The sequence below is a fragment of the Callorhinus ursinus genome, unplaced genomic scaffold (genome assembly GCF_003265705.2).
Source record: "Callorhinus ursinus isolate GAN/ISIS: 27379988/994484 unplaced genomic scaffold, GSC_fseal_2.0 scaffold13, whole genome shotgun sequence".
In the NCBI taxonomy this organism is placed as follows: domain Eukaryota; kingdom Metazoa; phylum Chordata; class Mammalia; order Carnivora; family Otariidae; genus Callorhinus; species Callorhinus ursinus.
In genome coordinates this window covers 6,072,227-6,092,267 of record NW_027397075.1, presented here as the reverse complement: position 1 = coordinate 6,092,267, position 20,041 = coordinate 6,072,227, and the positions used below count along the sequence as shown (strand labels likewise).

At 46.8% G+C, this 20,041-nt stretch overlaps 2 protein-coding genes across 6 annotated transcripts in view; one reads left to right on the top strand and one right to left on the bottom strand.

Annotated features, from left to right (window-relative positions):
• The window catches only part of SNX29 (sorting nexin 29), a 510,437-nt gene that overhangs the window by 151,414 nt on the left and 338,982 nt on the right, over positions 1-20,041 (top strand). The gene's annotated exons all lie outside the window — the stretch shown is intronic.
• On the bottom strand, positions 18,779-19,164 carry LOC112811432 (ATP synthase peripheral stalk subunit F6, mitochondrial-like). The gene has a single exon (XM_025855504.2). It carries the CDS (start codon positions 19,153-19,155, stop codon positions 18,829-18,831), a length of 327 nt encoding a protein of 108 aa, XP_025711289.1. The 5' UTR covers positions 19,156-19,164; the 3' UTR covers positions 18,779-18,828.

Below are 20,041 nucleotides of genomic sequence, written 5' to 3'. Positions count from 1 at the left end.
GCTCTGGGTGAATTTGCATTGCCACCGTAGGAATGAATCAAGAATTTGTCATATTCAGGCTTGTGAGGAAATAAATAAGAAACATTTACCAGGACTTTTGGGGAGGCATGAACTTTTTGCTAAGTGCAAAGTATACAGTTTTGCAGGGAAGTGAATAGAACTGAGCAGGCCTCCGTTTTGGCTCCAGAGTCATTGTCTCTGAGTCCGCCTTGCAAACATGGTTTCTGTAGGTAATCATCCTGAAGGACAGAGGAGCTGGAGTGACGTCCCATCTGCAAACCTCTTTGCCCTTACTGCACGGTGCTTGCTAGCTGTTCAGTGGCACCTACGTGGCTTGTCAAGCCATTCAGCGATTCATTGGCATGAAAAGACCACTTGCCTGTCATTTTCTGTTTTGGGTCAGCTCCCTTACTCCTAAAGAAAGGGGAAAAGTGATGTATGTAGTAAAAATTGTCGATCGTTTAGTTTCTGAAGGCTTACTCAGCTAAATGTTTTTTGTAAGCCTACTTTATAGGCCTATTTTTATCACTCAGATAATAAGGAACATTGATTGCCTGAGCACTTCTGGGGGGGGTCGTGCATCATTTGGGGCTCTTTTTAAAAAATTTTTTTATTGTTATGTTAATCACCATACATTATACATCATTAGTTTTTGATGTAGTGTTCCATGATTCATTGTGCATAACACCCAGTGCTCCACGTAGAACGTGCCCTCTTTAATACCCATTGCCAGGCTAACCCATCCCTCCACCCCCCCTCCCCTCTAGAACCCTCAGTTTGTTTTTCAGAGTCCATCATCTCTCATGGTTTGTCTCCCCCTCCGATTTACCCCCCTTCATTCTTCCCCTCCTGCTATCTTCTTCTTTTTTTTTTCCTTAACATATTACATTATTTGTTTGAGGTACAGATCTGTGATTCAACAGTCTTGCACAATTCACAGCGCTCACCATAGCATATACCCTCCCCAATGTCTATCACCCAGCCACCCCACCCCTCCCACCCCACCCCCACTCCAGCAACCCTCAGTTTATTTCCTGAGATTAAGAATTCCTCATATCAGTGAGGTCATATAATACATGTCTTCCTCTGATTGACTTATTTCACTCAGCATAACACCCTCCAGTTCCATCCACGTCGTTGCAAATGGCAAGATCTCATTCCTTTTGATGGCTGCATAATATTCCATTGTGTATATATACCACATCTTCTTTATCCGTTCATCTGTTGGTGGACATATAGGCTCTTTCCGTAGCTTGGCTACTGTGGACGTTGCTGCTATAAACATTGGGGTGCACGTACCCCTTCAGATCCCTACATTTGTATCTTTGTGGTAAATACCCAGTAGTGCAATTGCTGGATCATATGGTAGCTCTATTTTCAACTGTTGGAGGAACCTACGTGCTGTTTTCCAGAGTGGTTGCACCAGCTTGCATTCCCACCTGCAGTGTAGGAGGGTTTCCCTTTCTCCACATCTCCGCCAACATCTGTCGTTTCCTGACTTGTTAATTTTAGCCATTCTGACTGGTGTGAGGTGGTATCTCATTGAGGTTTTGATTTGGATTTCCCTGATGCCGAGCGATGTTGAGCACTTTTTCATGTGTCTGTTGGCCATTTGGAGGTCTTCTTTGGAAAAATGTCTGTTCGTGTCTTCTGCCCATTTCTTGATTGGATTATTTGTTCTTTGGGTGTTGAGTTTGATAAGTTCTTTATAGATTTTGGATACTAGCCCTTTATCTGGTATGTCATTTGCAAATATTTTCTCCCATTCTGTCGGTTGTCTTTTGGTTTTGTGGACTGTTTCTTTTGCTGTGCAAAAGCTTTTTATCTTGATGAAATCCCAATAGTTCATTTTTGCCCTTGCTTCCCTTGCCTTTGGTGATGTTTCTAGGAAGAAGTTGCTGCGGCTGAGGTCGAAGAGGTTGCTGCCTATGTTCTCCTTTAGGATTTTGATGGACTCTGGTCTCACATTTAGGTCTTTCAACCATTAGGAGTCTGTTTTGGTGTGTGGTGTAAGGAAATGGTCCAGTTTCATTCTTCTGCATGTGGCTGTCCAATTTTCCCAACACCATTTGTTGAAGAGACTGTCTTTTTGCCATTGGACATTCTTTCCTGCTTTGTCAAAGATGAGTTGACCATAGAGTTGAGGGTCCATTTCTGGGCTCTCCCTTCTGTTCCATTGATCTATGTGTCTGTTTTTGTGCCAGTACCATACTGTCTTGATGATGACAGCTTTGTAATAGAGCTGGAAGTCTGGAATTGTGATGCCGCCAGCTTTGCTTTTCTTTTTCAACATTCCTCTGGCTATTCGGGGTCTTTTCTGGTTCCATACAAATTTTAGGATGATTTGTTCCATTTCTTTGAAAAAAGTGGATGGTATTTTGATGGGGATTGTATTGAATGTGTAGATTGCTCTAGGTAGCATTGACATCTTCACAATGTTTGTTCTTCCAATCCATGAGCATGGAATGTTTTTCCATTTCTTTGTGTCTTCCTCAATTTCTTTCATGAGTATTTTATAGTTTTCTGAGAACAGATCCTTTCTCTTTGGTTAGATTTATTCCTAGGTATCTTATGGTTTTGGGTGCAGTTGTAAATGGGATCGACTCCTTAATTTCTCTCTCTTCTGTCTTGTTGTTGGTGTATAGGAATGCCACTGATCATTTGGGGCTCTTGATGGGAAATGTCAGGAAATCTAATGCAAAATGACCAGAGCAGAAAGGGGATTCATGGGCTCCTATGACCCAGCTAGATTTTGTCTTCAGGTGTGGCTGGATCCAGGGTGCACCTCTGTTCCCCTCTCTGGGTGGGCCTCATTCCTAGACAGAGTTTCCATTGGCAGGCATGGGATGGTTGTAACAGCTCTAGACCTCCCATGTTCTTAGTTTTATGTCCACTGGGCAGAATAGAGCTTCTGAGGTCTTGGAAGTCAAACAAAAGTCTTAGGTTTGACTCTCGTTGGCTCCTACTGAGGCTAGACGTGTGCCTGTCTCTGAGTCAGTCCCTGTTACTGGGGAGAGTGAGGGCCTGATTAGCCAGCTCCGAATTACCCATCTGTGGAGGTGAGGTGGGGTTAGCTCCCAGGTGAGCACAGGGGTAGGAAAAAGAGCTGTGGAGGTAATGTTTTTGCTCTGAGCAAAAGCAAGGTCTGCCCCCTAAGAGGTAGCCTGTTTTTGTGTGTATCCCTTTTCTCCAGTGCCTAAGTGCCCAGAGCAGTGCCCCACCTGTATTGGTTAGATTCACTGAATGTCTTCAGAATCAAATTACATACCTGGGAGACTGCAAATTAGACCGTGCCCAGGCCGGCCAGAGGGGGCGCTGTGGCACTGGGCCCCGTTCTCCAGTTTGGGAACTAGGATGGCTTTTCTTGCTGTACAGATGATGTTTTTATTTCTATAAACATGTTTATTTGGTCTTGAGAAGGTGTAACCCATCAAATCTGTGACGTTTCAGAGTCTATTGCTTAGGACAAGGTGCTGTTAAAATGTGGGTTGGCTTAAAAACATTGAGGAAATATTAGCGTAGGTGCCATAGGACATGATAAAAAGTTAGGGGCCCACGGGTGACTCATGGGTGTGCAGGCCTGGCACAGTGACGGTTAAGAGTCGGGATCTTTGAGCCAGACTGCCCAGAGTCGGCCAGCTGTGCCGCACACTGGCTGTGTGACCTTGGGCTGGTTGCCTCATCTCCCTGGGGCCCCTTTCCCCCTGTGCAGCGGGGCTGCCCAGGAGGGTAGTGGGAAGGAGGTGTAGGAGAATTGCATAAAGTGCTTACCACTGTGTTTAACATGTGGTAAATGGTGAGTTGCTATCAGCTATTGTTAGTAGTGGTAGTATAGACATGGCTCAGGGTTAAAAATGTGTTCTGGAGGTTTAGTGAAGTACAAACATTAATCAGTGAAACGTTTATTGGGCACCTACTGTGTGCCAGGCCCTGAGCAGAGTATTTGGGATGCAGAGTGAACGGCAGGGCCCTTGCGTTTGAAGGGCATCTAGCCTATTGGGAGAGACCAACGGGGAAGCCATGCTGGGAGTGCTCCAAGGGCATTAAGGGGAGGGTGCTGTGCTAGCTCAGAGGAAGACGCCTACCCCGAGGGCAAGGGCTGGAGAAGGCTTCCAAGCTCTGCCTCGAGACTGGAGGAGCCGGCCAGGGAAAGATGGGGAGGGAAGGGCACTGTACCCAGAGGAGCTGGTATGCTCTAAGGCACAAGGCATCGGCAGCTAGATCTCACGGTGTGCTGGCCAGACTCGGGTACCGGGGGCAGAGGAGTGCTGTGTCATTTGGGTGATTTCTTCATTAAATTTTTTCCCACCTACTTCGCTGGGGACTGTTCTCTGTTGGGGGACTAGAAAGGGGCAAACTATTACATAGCCACAACTCACGGAAACTCAGAAAATTCTTTGTGCCCTTCTTCTCTTGGAGACCCCGTCTTTCTTTGAGAATTGCCACCAAGCGCTTCAAACATACAGAGCGTGGTGTATATGTACATATGAGAATACATGTGTGTTCAAGATCAGGAGCATGATACAGCTTTATTGTATGGATCCAGGGAACCCCTGGTCCAACTTAAAGCTGTGAATTTAATAACTGTAATTATTGGTCTGTTTGGGCTACTTATTTTTTTTTTTTTTGCAAAACAGAACTAAAGCCGTACTTAAAAAAAAAAAAAGATTTTATTTATTTAGAGAGTGTGTGTGAGCTGGCAGGGAGAGGGAGAGAGAGAATCTCCAGCAGACTCCCCGCTGAGTGCAGAGCCTGACATGGTGCTCAGTCTCATGACTCTGGAGCCCGACATGGTGCTTAGTCTCACAACCCTGAAATGTAAGAGTCAGACGCTTAACCAACTGAGTCACCCAGGGTTCCAAAGCCCTACTTGAAACAATGAAAATGTTTCCATCCTTGCTTTGGATTGCTGCATGGATCTCCCCTTATGTGTGGGGTCTGCCAGTAGTCTGCGATGGTGGTAAACCAGGGAAAGTCACGTACAACTTCCCACATGGCTCATTAACGCTATGTCTGTCTCATTGGCATCCCAGGGAATTTTTGGTTTTGTGGGAAACCTGTGATGAAGTCTTAGCTTTGCAGGCTGCACCAGGAAAATGGATTTCCTGGCTGGCTGTCAGCTGATGAAGTCATTATCCTCATGTGGATATGGAAACACCAGGTCCTTTGTCCTTGTCTCCCTGCCTCTGGAGAAATCAGATTCCTATGGCCTGGGACTGCACCAGCTGATGGCCTGGCCCAGAGCTGGAGTCCCCGAGAGGTGCTTTTCTGCGCTCTGCCAGGAAAGCAGGAGGGTCAGGTGTCCAGAGGGGACGGTGGTGAGCTACCTGTCTGGCTGTCCATTCCGTCAGGGAGCCTGTGTGTCCGAGTAGATATCTTGGAATCCCTTTCCTTCCCCAAGCTCGCCCGGTTGCCTCTTTCCTTGTCAGGGTTGGCTTCATGGTCCTCATTGTTAACAGGGCCACCGTTTATGAACTGTCGAGGGTGGGAGGTGCAGTCATTGGTTTGGTCATCCCTACCACCATTAACAAGGACTTTCATGATTATGGTAGCTCACATTTATTGAGTGCTTGCTGTATTCTGGGCACTCATTGAATCCTCCCAGAGTTCATTGAGGTAAATACTATTATCCATGCCATTTGACAGAAGACGGAGGCACAAAGGGGATAAGTGGCTTGTCCGGGGGGCCATAGCTGGGGAGGCACTGAGCCGGGATTGGAATTCAGACACTCACTCCGGAGCTGGGCTTGGCAGACTGTGGCCGGCAGAGCTGCCATCTGTTTTGGTAAATACGGTGCTCCTGTCGCACGGGCATGCCCCTCCATTGACGGGCTGTCCACGGCAGCGTTGGCCCCGCCACAGCACAGTTGAGCAGTGGCAACACCGGCCGTTGGGCTCACGAAGCCTGAGGTGTTTCCTGTCTCACCCTTTACGGAGAAAATGTGCTGACCCCTGTTCTAGAGTCCAGGCTCTCCGTCACCATGCTACACTGCCTTTCAATTTGAAAAATCGAGTCCCTGAGTTCCTATGGGCTGCTGGGTGCTGTGCCAGGAGCCCTGGGAGACAGTGACGTGAGCTGGCGGACACGTCTCACATTCTGGTGGGGAGGCAGGCGGTCATCAGGCACTCACCTCAGTAAGTGTGTATTTGCAGGCAGAGTTGTGCTCTGAAGAAGTGCGGGCTGTGTGAAGGCAGTAAAGAGACACTTAGTGCTTGTACGTACACGATGGAGGGCGCGGATCAGGGAAGATGCTCTTGGGGAAGGGATGCTTGAGCAGATAGAATCAAAGGGAGGAATCCTCAGAAGGAGGCAACAGGATATGCAAAGGCTGGGAGGTGAGCAACAGGAGACGGGGGAGAGGATAATTCTCCTTTCGGAGGAAGAAGCGGAGGCTCAGAAGCAGAAGTAACCCTTGTCCAAGGTCACAATAGCAAGGTCATGCAGGCAATTGAACCCACTTTGATTCTAAACTCTGTGTAGTTACTTCTCTTCTGTGTTCCTCCATGTGAAATGTCCATCTCCTTCTGTGCCTTACTCCGGCTCAAAGCCTCTTCTCAGAATGGGATAGGCTGAGGGGTGTCCCAGTGACCCTAGGGCGAGGCCCGGACACTTAGCAGGCAGCCGCATGGGCAAACTGGGGCCTTGAGACCCTAGTGTGCCTTTTAGCGCCCGATCCACTTAATGTCCCTGGTTTTCTCCTTAAGAGCGACTTCTTGGGGCTGCTTTTCATCCCTCATCACAGTAAGGCAATCTGAGCACTTTCCTGAGTTCACCTTTGCTGCTAGAATTTTTTTAATGATCCATCTTGAGTTATTATTAGAGTGTTACATAAATTCTTATCAGTGCTTTCTGGTAGGTTGCCCTCTAAGATCTTTTCGGAAGATAACAGGAATTCATAGAAAAAGGAAGTGAATGAGTTGCAGTAACTTGAATGCTGGTTTCTTCTTGCTCCAAATCCTTGCTGGAAGAGGCTGTGAGCATGGCAGCTGGGGGCTGGCCGGGGAGGTGCCGTTCCACTTCTGACGGGCACCGGCGGGGGAGGGCATTCACGAGGGAGGGCCCACGTCTGGACGGACCGTGCCCTCCCTGAAGGAGGACTTCAGAGGTGACCTCAGCACTTGAGGCCACGGTTAAGGGGTGTGGGTTTGGGGGTGATGAAATGCCCGAAGACGGAGCGTGGTGCTACTTGCAGTAAAAAATATGTATTGTATGTGTGCAGTAGGTGACTGGTATGCTAGGTGAATTGTATCTTAATAAACCTGTTAGAAAAGGGAGTAGAGGGGAAGGAGAAAACCCCCTTGAGCTCATTCAGGCTCAAAAAAACAAGGAGTGAGGGGCACACTAGGGGATGTGAGAGAAGCTTGAAGAGGTTTTAGCTTGAGGGCCCTACTCCTGTCTACAATTGTGAGGGGGCCCGCGTTGCAGAGAGGACTTGACCAGCACCTAGGGTGGGCTCGGAGCCCAAGGCCGACTGCTGTGTACACAGGCCTTCCGAGGCCCCACTGGGACGTTAAATATGCCAGAAGGTGCCTACTGCACATGGAACCCTTTGGGGACTTCTTCCCAGGAAGGAGCCCAGGACACCCTGTGGGGCTCATCGGTGGGCACAGACTTGTTGGGCCTGGACTGGGGTCCGGTGTCTCCTGCCTCCTACCTGAGGGACTGTGGTGCAGTCCCTTTATCTTTGGACAGGGTGCTCGGTGAGTGGGAGGGTGCAGGAAGCAGTGAGGGAGTCACTTGGAGTATGCACGTACCCCCGTGTAGCCGGCACTGGGGGGGAGGGGAGACAGTAAGGCAGGTAGAAAGGATTTCTCCCCGGTGGAACTTAGTCTCAAGTGGGGTCACCCCCCCCCTCAGCCTGTGGACGTTAGGGGCTGTCACTCTTTGTTGGAGGCTGTCCCATGCACTGCAGGACCTTGAGCAGCTTCTCGGGGCTCTGCCCGCTAGATGCCAGTAGCAGCCTCCCCTCAATCATGACCACCAAAAACGTCTTCACACGTGGCCTCCTGTCCCCAGCATTGGCATTGGCCCCGATGGAGAACTAGTGCTGTGGAGAGGGGGAGCAGCTCCCCTGTGCTGGAGGCAGCCCGGCAGCACGCGGGTGAGGGAGGCGGCTCCGCAGTGAAGGGCAGCGGGGCCTTGGGGAGCCCTGGCACTCCGCGGGCGAGGTGGCTGCTGGGAAAGCAAGCAGCGAGCACAGCGGGGGCGGGCCTTGGAGGGGGGCGCTCGGGGACAGCCCAGCTCCCCAGGTCTCTCCAGTGCCCTGGTAGCCAGTCTCCCCTGTGCTGCCGAGGGAAGGACAGGGCTGTGGGCGTGTGGCGCCTGGGGTGCCTGCCCATGCTGTGTGCCCAAAGCCGGCATGTGGAGTGATGGCGCCCTGGCAGTGCATTTGGGGGGGTGCTCCCAGCAGGCTGGAGGCCAGGAGGGGGAGGGTGGTAGTGATCCGGGGGTCCAATGGGCTGCCCTTGAGAGGCGCTGGTGGGCCATAGAGGATACTGTGTGTAGAGCTGGGGAGGCAGGCTCCGTGAGCCGGGCCGGTTAGGACGAGGGAGCGGTGGAGGATGATGGGGCTCTGAAGGAGGTGTGTGGGCCTGAGAGTGTGTGAGTGCACGTGCCTGTGTGTGTGTGTGTGTGTGTGTGTGTGTGTGTGATGCCAGCCCGGGGCTTCATAGGAGATCTCCGGGAGACCTTGATTTCCAGGTAGATAGTGGTGGGATTTACTTATGGCTCTGGAGCTTAGGAGAAAAATCATGGCTTTTAGGTGCTTTTAGGGTCGTGGGGAAGTGATGGGAGTTTTGTATCTGAGATTACTTTGGTGGTTTGAAGGAGAGCTGGGAAGACCTTTGACTAGGGCCAGGGTGCATGCTGGTGGTCTGTGATTCCTTCGCTAGCTCCTGATAGACCCCATAGGAGAACTCCAACCCTCCTCCCTGCTTAGCAGAGACTCTCGGACGATCTGACGGTTTCCTCCAGAAATGTATGACTCCTGCTGTTAATGGGGGTTTCACAGAGTTGCTCCCATCATCATCACGTTATAACTAAGAGCACCAAATGGATCCTGGCTCTAGAGCCTGCTGTTGTATCACTAAAGCCTTGCCAAAAGGCTGAAATTTATTTAAAAAAAAAGAAAAAAGAGGGGGAGCTACAAAGTACTCAAGTTACTTCCTTCTTGTGATCCTCCTGAGTCAGGTAGCAGTAAATGTACACTTTTGATAGGTCTCTGCCAGAGCATGGTTTGTGTGTGTGTATGTGTGTGTGTGTGTGTGTGTGTGTGTGTGTGTGTGTTTGGTGGACTCTCTTATTTTGAGCCTGTGTATTTAAAACCGTTTGCTGAGAGAGCGAGAAGGCGGGAGCCCCCAGCTCCAGTTGGGGCCGTATTCCAAAGTCCATGTGGTTTCTTTGCCAAAGAGGAGTGTATGGTTCGGGGCGGTAGCCGGTGGGTGCTTTCCCTAGGTATGGCGAATGTAGAGGAAGCCCTGTGTGTGAGGGTTCTTTGGGTTGCAGGTTTTAAAAAAAAAGTGAACTCCAGTCAGTTTACATAAAACAAAACCAAAAAAAAAAACAAGGAACCTATTAGTGGGAAGCCCAAAAGGATGGTGTCCGCTTCTGATATGGATCCAAAACAGGAACAAAGTTTCTGGGCTCTGAGTCTTAGCCCTGAGCTTTCTTTATGGATTGACCTCTTACACAGGTGGGCGTTCTTGAGAGGTGGCAAACATGACCTTGAGCAGCTCCAGGCTTACAGTCTTCTTGAAGGATCTCTGCAGAGTGAGGAACACCATTCCTCCCCAAAAGGACCCTGGCTCAGTCTGTAAGGGTCAGTAGGGCCTCCCCTGGCTTGGTTGTCAGTTCCAGAGGGACGGGCTAGCCAGGGTCAGATGTCCACCCCCGGTAGGTAGGGAAGGTGGGGCTGTGGGATTGATAGACCCACTAGAATTTCCTGAAGGGCAGTCTCCAGAAGGAAGGGAATGGGGTGACTCCTCTAAAAGCAGACGAATTTCTTCTACCTGGAAATGTTGGCAAATCCAGGATCCTGGATTTCAGGTCTTTGAAGTGAAGAGTAGAGGAACTTCTGCTGGTCACGGGTGAAGGATCCCTACTTTTTAGGCTTAATAGAGCATTTATGTCAAATTCACGTTTGTAATAATTATTACAGGTGTTCGTTGTTGACCTCAGCCTCTACTGTCTCCTTTGTCCACAGCTTGTGGCATGGTTGGCGGTCAGTGGTTACGTCTGGTTGAGGACTTCGTTTTAATTCTCAGCTCTGCTCCTTACAGGCCGTGGTACCTTCAGGCAAGTCTGCTGCTCTCTACCTCAGTTTCCAATGGATGCCAAACCTACCTAACTCATGGTGCTTTTGTGAGGACTGATGGGAGGCCTGAATTGATGAACGGTGAAGTTGTTAGCAGACATTCCCCCCACTGCTGCTTGCTGGTGGTGGTCTGGGGGCACACATGGGTTTTTAGTTTTCCCCCTAACTTAGACCAAAAACTTCGAATTTTTATTCTGGAAGTATTACACTCTCTGAGAGTTTGTCTGTGTGTGTGTTTTCAAATTTTACTTTTTACGTACTTCACATGTGTGAAGTGAAGTGTTGCCCAAGAATGAACTGCAGCTCGGTGCCTGAGGAGACTCTCACATGGTTTGGCTTTGCTTACGTGCTGAGGAGAAGTAGGTTATGTATGTGTCTTAAAGTAAAAGTTGGTGTATTGTTCTTGGCAATTTAAGGGGAGAAGGAAATGGCAGGAAGGGGAGGACCAGGCTGGAGGAAGAGCACGGAGACAGGGCAGAGGGTGTCAGGGTGGCTTGGGTGGGGCTGAGATCCGTCCTTGCTCTGCTCTGGTGGGTGGCACCTCTACCTGTGTCCCCAGGGCCTGAAAGGAAGGGGGTGACAACACGGATTAGGAGCTGGGGCTGAACCTCCGCTCTGCCATTGACTAGAGCTGTCACCTTGGTCATCATTCTCTGAGCCTCCTGTTCTAGTCTGTAAAATGGAACCATAATATGATTTTCTTCATAGGGTTGTTGTACGGATTAAACAAGGAAATCTGGGTAAAGTGCTTAGAACTCGACAGCAGTTATTAAGGGTATAATGTTACATTGTTAAGAGTGTAATGTTAGAACGAAAGAATGTCATTTTTAGATAGGAAGGAAGTTGGCTGTGCAATTCTCACTTTAAGGGTAATGGACACTGAGATTTGAAGATATAAGGTAACTGATGTGAGGAATCGTATGGCTCGTGAGTTGGTAAAATTCGTCTGTAAGGGACCAGATAGTAAATACTTTGGGATCTGTCGACCCCATGATCTCTGTCGGAACTACTCCACTCTGCCAGCGCAGTGTAGAAACGGCCACAGATGACACATCAATGAACAGTTGTGGCGGTGTATCCGTAAAACTCTAATTACAAGATACTGTTACCAACAAAACTTTATTTCCCATGGTTGTGGCTGCTTTTGGCCTGAGGCCTCATTTTGCCCTCCCCCTGACAGCCCTCTTGCCAAGTGGTTAGTTGCCAGGTGCTGAATTAGCTACTTGCATCTGGGTCTTGAGGCTTCACATTCTAGCCCTGTCCCACTGTGACACACAGCTGCGTCTACATGCGTATTAGGAGAAGCTTGTCTGCCAACCAGGAGCCAGACACCTGCTTTTGCAGCCGGTGAGACCCTTTGGGAGAAGGGAAGGGCTTCATCTCCCAACTTGTGAGATGCTGGTAGAGAAGTTTCCTCTCTTGAGGGCTTAATGTATTTTAATTCCTTGGATGCTTGGCTGGGTTTTACAGCCTTGCCGCTGTTTGTTGATGGTTCAGCAAAAGTGAAAGTGATTGATGGGAAGTCTTTATCTGCAATGGCAGGCACCTGCTAACTGTCCCTAAAATGACAGAGCCTCAGACTCCAGATCAGCACCTGCTTGGTGTTCTGTCGCTGCTGCACAGCATCACCCAGGGGCTTCTCCTGGGACGTGGCTGGGCCTTGGGCTTTGTGCTCCTGAGCTGCAGGAACAACCATGTGGGAGGGGTGGTGGAGCGGAACCCCTCAGGAGCGTGCTTGGCTCCTGGTCAGCCTGTGACTCGAAGGGCAGGAAGAAGTCACTGGAGTTTTTCCAGCCTTGACCTTGGCTCAGAGAAGAGTGTTCGCTCTGGGCAGACGGGCTGTGGAGGGGTTTGTCGCTGGACTCCCACCAACTGCACGGCAGGTTCGTGCCAGGTGCCCTGGGCCGGGCAGGAGCAGGTTGGAGCGGTGACAGCACCCCACCTCGTGTGGCATTCACCAGCGGTCAAGGCAGCCTCGGAACCAGCACAAAAGAATCCTCAAAGCTCATTTAAAAACCTGCTTCTCCTTCTCCCTCTGCTCCTGCTTGTGCGCTCTCTCGCTCTAAGAAAAAAAAGAAAAGAAAAAGGAATAGGTGTATTTTCCACGCGATAACCCTGTTGGTGCTTTCTTAATAACGAATGACACAAAGATGAGGAGGTTGCACAACGAGCTGAAAATGGAATCTCCTGGGTGGCTTGTTGGAAAGTGACTAAGTTCTCCCCCTTAGTAATAAACAGCATGTTGAAGGAGATTGTGTGTTGTGTGCGGTTGAGCTCTTGGGATTTTTGGAGGAGGAAAATGGTTCTATAAATTGCAAATGTCGTTAGTCTACTGCAAATCTTAAGTGTTCTGTCCTTGAGCTAGGGGGGACATAGCTTAGTGTCCTCTCTGGAGAAGCCTAACAAAAAATGTTAATTACATTTCGTTTACCGCTTAGGTAACTTCCAAAGGGAGATGGGGCTCGGGCATAATTATTTGGAGATTTTTCCATTTTTAGAGCTGATGCTTAGGGATTATCTGAATTGTTACTAATCTTACTGGGCTGCATGTTACTCCCTGCCTTGCTTATAAACTTGCCACGGCATTGGCCTCGTCAGAAGTGGGTCACTATTTGCTAAACACTGAGTTAATGTCCTCCCAAAATTCCTATGCTTGCAGTCCTAACCCTTGATGTGATTGTATGCGGAGACAGGGTCTTAAAGGAGTAATAAAGGATAAATGAGGTCATCAGGGTAGGGCCCTGATCCAAAATGATGGATGTTGTTAGATTCTTAGGAGAAGAGGAAGAGCTAGCAGGAAGGAATGCAGGCACACAGAGGAAGGACCATGTGAGGACACCAGGAGAAGGAGACCATCTGGAAGCTGAGCGGAGTGGCCTCGGGAGTAAACCAAACCTCCTACACTTTGGTCTTGGGCTTCCAGCCTCCAAAACGCCGGGAAATACATGTGTAGTGTGTAAGCCACCGGGTCTGTGGTACTTGGTTATGGCAGCCCTAGCAGAGTAAGACACGATTCACTGATGTCTCTTGTCCCAGCTTCTGACAGGTGCAGGTTCAAATCCTGGGTCCACGGCTTATTAGCTGTGAGTATTTGGGGCAGGTTAATGAACCATCCTGTGCCTCAATTTCTTTTTCTGTAAAGTGGGGGATAGTATATGTCCCCGAAATGGCGTATTCTGTGATTGTGTGTTGTTGTAGTGTGACTTGTGAAAGGGTTTGACTCCATCTGAGCCTTGTTTTCTGAGGGTAACCCATAGGCTGGTGTTCTGTAGCCCCTGTTTTTTGTTTTTGTTTTTGTTTTTAATTGGTTTTTCGTGACTTCCACCTCAGTGATGGAGGCAAACATCTCCCTAGCATTTATGGCCAAAGTGGTGTGGTATAGGGGGGAAAACAAGCTGGTCCTGGGGTCAGGTTGCATGTGTTGGGGGTGGGGGGCACTGGCTGCATTTCTACTTAAAGCTGCAGTTGGCTCAGTGTATAATGGGGCCAGCGTGGAGTTGGGCTGGAATTCTTGCATGTTGCACAGACTAGGATTCTGTGACGCCATTTTAATCCATGTGGGGCTATATCCCTCATGGCTGTCCTGGTGGTTTTTCTCCCCTGGTGGGGGGGTATTAGTCTGTGGAGGGTCTTAATAAAAGATATTATCAGTCTTATTTAGAGGCAGACCTTGTTGGTTCTGTGTTCGCACATCATCAGTGCCTGGTATAAAGCAGGTGCTCAATTATTTTTATTAAGTTTTATTGATACACAATTCACATGTGGTAAAATTCATCTACTTCAAGAATGCAGTTTAGTGGTTGTTAGTACGTTGGCAGCATTGAATTATTTTCTCAATTTTAAATAGGAATATGAATGAATTCATTCTCTGGTGCTTCACTTGTAGCGTTCACTCATTCGGTTGGTGTTGGCGGAGTGCCTGGTATGTGCCAGGTGAGGTGCTAGTTTCAGCCCTGGGGATCCAGCAGTGTCTCAGGCACATGAAATTGTGTGCCTTCATGGAGGTCACATTGTTGTGAATTTGGGAGGACGCAAGCCAGGATTTGGTCGTGGTTGGCTTTCCCTCCCTCATGTAGCTGCTGGCCAGCTATTGAACAGGGCTACCTAGCGATAACTCTCTCTGCTTGACCTTAGACTTCATTGTTTCTGCCATCCCAGAAGTTGCTAATGTGGACTCTGTGTCATTGTAGTTTTCATCTGATCAGTATTCACTGGACGTGGGGAAGGGACCAAGGTCAGCAAATACCAGGGTGGAGGTTCCAGGCTTCAGTGAGCTCCGGAGGATGAGATGTGAAGGGACCTCTCCGGATGAACACCTGGTCACAGGGCATGGCTGCAGTGGGGGGGGGGGGGGGGGCTGCAGTAAGATTTTTTTACGTACACTTTCCCCATTCTTGGAAAAAAATCCCTTTGCATCTACATTACCTGAGCCCTCAGCCAATAACCTACTTTTTCACTTTAATCCTTGTTTAGTCTTTGTTCCGTAAGTTGACATAAGTTCTGTAAGTTTTTGCTCCAGCTCTTTGGCTGGCTGGCTAGTCATTTGGGCTCTTAGAAGCTTGTTCTCTGCTATTTTGTGGGGAGCTAGGTGGGATGGGCTGGTGTTTTCAGGAACAACCTGCTCAGACTTCCTGCACGTAGTTACTAGTTTGTGTTCTTTATACTTGAAAATAAACTAGGTGGATCTGAATACCCTTAGATCACATTATCTTGATTATCTTAAATGGGTTACTGTGTCTTTTAGAAGCATCGCTTTGGAAGATGGATGATAACCTAATTTTCTTTCTCTTAGAAGTCACCAGCCCCAGGGGATTCTTCTTTCTCCCATGGTCAATAATTGCACTAGACTGCATCTTGGTGTTAGTCACTCAAAATTCGTATTCCCAGGTACATGGTGTGCTCTGGCAATATGTAATAGCAAATTTCTTGCAACAAAGATTTTTTTCCTCTCCAGTGGCTTCTGTTTGCTCTATATTAGATCTTATTTGTCCCTGAGTATTTGTCACTTTCTCTCAAATCATTTTTATCCCTTTATTTCCTTTCAGTTTTTTCTTAGTGTTTTTGAAAGTTTTTTCTTTTCTTTTTCTTTTTTGACCTTCCAGGTGTTCCTTCTAGGTTGGTATTCATTTCTGAAATGTTTTCTTCAATTGCCTGAGTTCCGTCACCTCATGACTGCGTCTAATTCTGCTTCATGTTGTTTTTTCCTGTGTTCCATCATTTCCGTATGTCTTTTTTTTTTTTTTTGTCCATGTGTCTTTGAACATAGTTCGAAATAGAAAGTTGCAGTTACATGGGTATTTCTGGCATGCCTTCATTACATGTAGATATGTTCCACTTGTTACTCTTACCTAGAACTTTGGGATTTTATCTGGATCCTTCTGTTGCTCTTCATGTGTAGTCAGGAAAGTAAACTTCTGGAGGGAGGTGGGGTTGGTGGCTGCCTTTTCCAACTTGGCAGTGCTCCCTCTTCTGTTTTGATGGTGTGATCAGGTGTGTGGGAGCCTTTTCCCTGAAGCTTCCTGCCCTGGTCCTGCTACCTTGCCTTTACCTTGGTTGTCTTCTCTCCCTTCTGGTGTGTCTCTCCTCCATTATGATTCCACTCAAGTGGGTGGTGTCTTCACTGTGGGTCCCTGCCCTGGAAAGGAGACTCAGTGGGCCAGTTTCCAGGATGAGTGGAGGCCAGCCTACATGAGCCCCGTCAGCCCCCCTGTAGGTTCCTTGTACTCAACTGCTGCAGGGAGGAGGGAAACTCCCCCAGTGTTTCTGTACTTGATGGTTCAGCATGTTCCTTCCCAGGGAGTACCCGTGGTGGATGAGGGGGTTGTTTTTGCAGGATATCTTATCAGATGCCCTTGTTTCCCTCTGCACTCACCTGCCCAGAAGGTGATGCCACCATGGCTGATGGTTTGTCCTTACCTGCTTATTAGTCACCCAGCTTTACATTATCCGTGAGCTTGTGGTTTTGGTATTTAGTTGTTATGTATATATTTAGAGAGATTACAAAAATATCCTGCTCTCCCTACTGTTTTCCTAGAATCCCTTCCTGAGTAAACCTTTAAAATAACACTGATACCCCCCGGCCGCAAATAATGATTCCACCAGATAAAGCACAAAAGAGGGAAGTTGCCTTTGGATGTGAAATTGAAGGTGAATAGTAAGCTGGTAACAGGCTGATTGATTACAGTGGATCAGAGTTCATTTTCCTTCATGAAACTGCTGATTCTTTTGGTTCCTAAGCACCTTCATTCGTTCCCAGCAGTGCTTCTCATTCCGGGTGCTGCACAGGGCTTCTGGGGGCCGAGGCTGTGAATCCTTCAGCTCGTGATGTCGCCAGAGGGGCTGAGGTGCCAGGTGCCCCTGGCCAGTCACCTCTAGCCTGAGCAGCTTCATCTGTTACCCTCAGTGGGGCATAGAAAAGTCATTTTGAGTCCTGCTTATGGATTTCTTTATTCACCAAACATTCCTTATTTGAAAAACTTTTGCTAAGGTTTTTTGTTTTTGAAAAATTTCAAACCTACCCAAAATGTGCAAGGTTAGTACAATGAATTTGGGTACACATACACTTCTCCTAGATTGACCAGTGGTTAACACTTAGCACATTTGTCTTTATTTCCATTTTTTAAAAAAAATTTAAATTCTAGTTAGTTAACATAAAGTGCAATATTGGTTTCTGGAGTTGAATTCAGTGATTCATCACTTACATATAGCACCCAGTGCTCATCACAAGTGCAGTCTTGAATGCCCACCACCCACCCACCTCCCTCTATCAACCCTCCCTTCTCATTTGTTAAGAGTCTCTTAGGGCTTGTTTCCCCCCTCTCCTTTTTTTTTCTCTCCCCTTTCCCATATGTTCATCTATTTTCTTGCTTAAATTCCCCATATGAGTGAGACCATAGGGTATTTGTCTTTCTCTAACTTACTTCACTTAGCGCAATACATTCTGGCTCCGTCCATCATTTTTTTGATGGCTGAGTAATATTCCATTGTATATATACCACATCTTCTTTGTTCATTCATCAGTAGATGAACACTTGGGCTTTCTCCATAGTTTGGCTACTGTAAATAATGCTGCTATACATATCAGGGTGCATGTACAGTTTTGAATCTGTATTTTTATATCCTTTTGGGTAAATACCTGGTAGTGCAATTCCTGGATCGTAGGGTAGCTCTATTTTTAACTGTTTGAGGAACCTCCATACTGTTTTCCAGAGTGGCTGCACCAGCTTGCATTCCCACCAACAGTGTAGGAGGGTTCCCCTTTCTCCGCGTCCTCGCCAACACCTGTTGTTTCCTGTGGTGTTAATTTTAGCCATTCTGACAGGTGGGAGGTGATATCTCATTGGGGTTTTGATTTCTATTTCCCTGATGATGAGTGATGTTGAGCATCTTTTCGTGTATCTGTTAGCCAGTTGGATGCCTTCTTTGTACAAATTGTCTATTTATGTCTTCTGCCCATTTCTTAACTGGATTATTTATTTTTGGGGTGTTGAGTTTGATAAGTTCTTTGTATATTTTGGATACTAACCTTTTATCAGAATGTTGTTTGCAAATATCTTCTCCCATTCCGTAGGCTGCCTTTTAGTTTTGTGGATGGTTTCCTTCACTGTGTGGAAGCTTTTCATCTTGATATCAAGTCCCAATAGTTCATTTTTGCTTTTGTTTCCCTCGCCTCCAGCGATGTGTCTACTAAGAAGTTGTTATGGCCGAAGTAAAAGAGGTTGCTGTCTGTGTTCTCCTCTAGGATTTTGACAGATTCCTGTCTCACATTTGGGTCTTTAATCCATTTTGAATTTATTTTTGTGTATGGTACAAGAAAGTGGTCCAGTTTCATTCTTCATGTGGCTGTCCATTTTTCATGACACCATTTGTTGAAGAGACTGTTTTTCCCATTGGGTATTTTTTTTCTTCATTAAAGATTACTTGATTATATAGTTGTGGGTCCATTTCTAATTTCTGTATTCTGTACCATTGATCTGTGTGTCTGTTTTTGTGCCAGTACCATACTGTCTTGATGACTACAGCTTTGTAATAGAGCTTGAAATCTGGAATCGTGATGCTCTAGTTTTGTTTTTCGTTTTCAGGATTGTTTTGCTATTTGGAGTCTTCCATGGTTCCATACAAATTTTAGGATTGTTTGTTCCAGCTCTGTGAAAAACGTTGTGGTATTTTGATAGGGATTGCATTTAATGTGTAGGTTGCTTTGGGTAGCATAGACATTTTAACAGTATTTGTTCTTTCAATCCATAAGCAGGGAATGTTTTTCCATTTCTTTGTGTCTTCCTCAATTTCATGAGTATTGTATGGTTTCCAGAGTACAGATCTTTTAACTCTTTAGTTAGGTTTATTTCTAGGTATCTTACTGGTTTTGGTGCAATTGCAAATGAGATCGATTCCTTAATTCCTCGATTTCTTTTTCTTTTTTTTTTTTTTTGACAGTTGAGAAATGTATGTTTATTCTGATACAGTTGTACAACTAATCTAGGACAAATTACCAAATAAATTTTACATTCTTTCTTTAGGACTGGGGTTTTTCGATGACTTCAAATTTAGGATCTTCAAATTTGAAGTCCGGGAATGTATTCATTTCTGCTTTACCATACATTTGCTTAAGCTTAAAAAGCTCTCTCTCTAGGTCTTGCTGGTACTCTGGGCCAGTATCAATGGGTCCTTCAGATGCCTGTTGCTTAGTTCTGTATTCTCTAGTCTTGTCCACAGAGAGTTTCTGTACAGGATCAAGTTCCTTATTAAATGCCACTGCTGTAACACCAGTGTTCCTCCTCAAATGAACTGAGACTGCAGACCGAATGAGAGAGGAGAATCCGAAGAGCCTCTGAAGAATCATGGTGATTCTGTTACTTGCACTCAGTCCCAAGCTGCCAGAGCCTCTGTGGCTGCCACCATTCTACCTCGATTTCTTTTTCTGTGGCTTCATTATTGGTGTAGAGAAATGCAACAGATTTTTGCACATTGATTTTATATCCTGTGACTTTGCTGAATTCATATGAGTTCTACCAAGTTTTTGGTGGAGTCTTTCGGGTTTCCTATATAGATTATCATTTTGTCTGCACAGAGTGGAAGTTTGACTTCTTCCTTGCTGATTCGGATGCCTTTTCTTTTTATTGTCTGATTGCTGAGGCTAAGACTTCCAGTACTATGTTGAATAGTAATGGTGAGAATGGACATCCTTGTCTTGCTCCTGACTGTAGGAGAAAGGCTCTGAATTTTTTGCCATTGAAGATAATATTAGCTGTGGGTCTTTTGTATATGACCTTTATGATGTGGAGGTATGTTCCATCCATCCCTCCTTTGTTGAGTGTTTTTATCCAGAAAGGATGCTGTATTTTGTCAAATGCTTTTTCTGCAGCTATTGACAGGATCATATGGTTCTTAAACTTTGTTTTGTTAATATGGTGTTCCACGTTGATTTTTTTTGCAGATACTGAACCACCCCTGCAGCCCAGGAATAAATCCCACTTGATCATGGTGAATAATTCTTTTAATGTACTGTTGACTTCGATTTGCTCATATTTTATTGAGAATTTTTGTCTCCATGTTGATTAGGGATACTGACCTGCAATTCTTCATTTTAGTAGGGTCTTGATTTTGAAATCAAGGTATTGCTGGCTTTGTAGAATGTGTTTGGAAGTTTTCCTTCCATTTCTATTTTTGGGAACAGAGTGAGAAGAATAGGTATTAACTCTTCTTTAAATGTTTGGTAACATTACCCT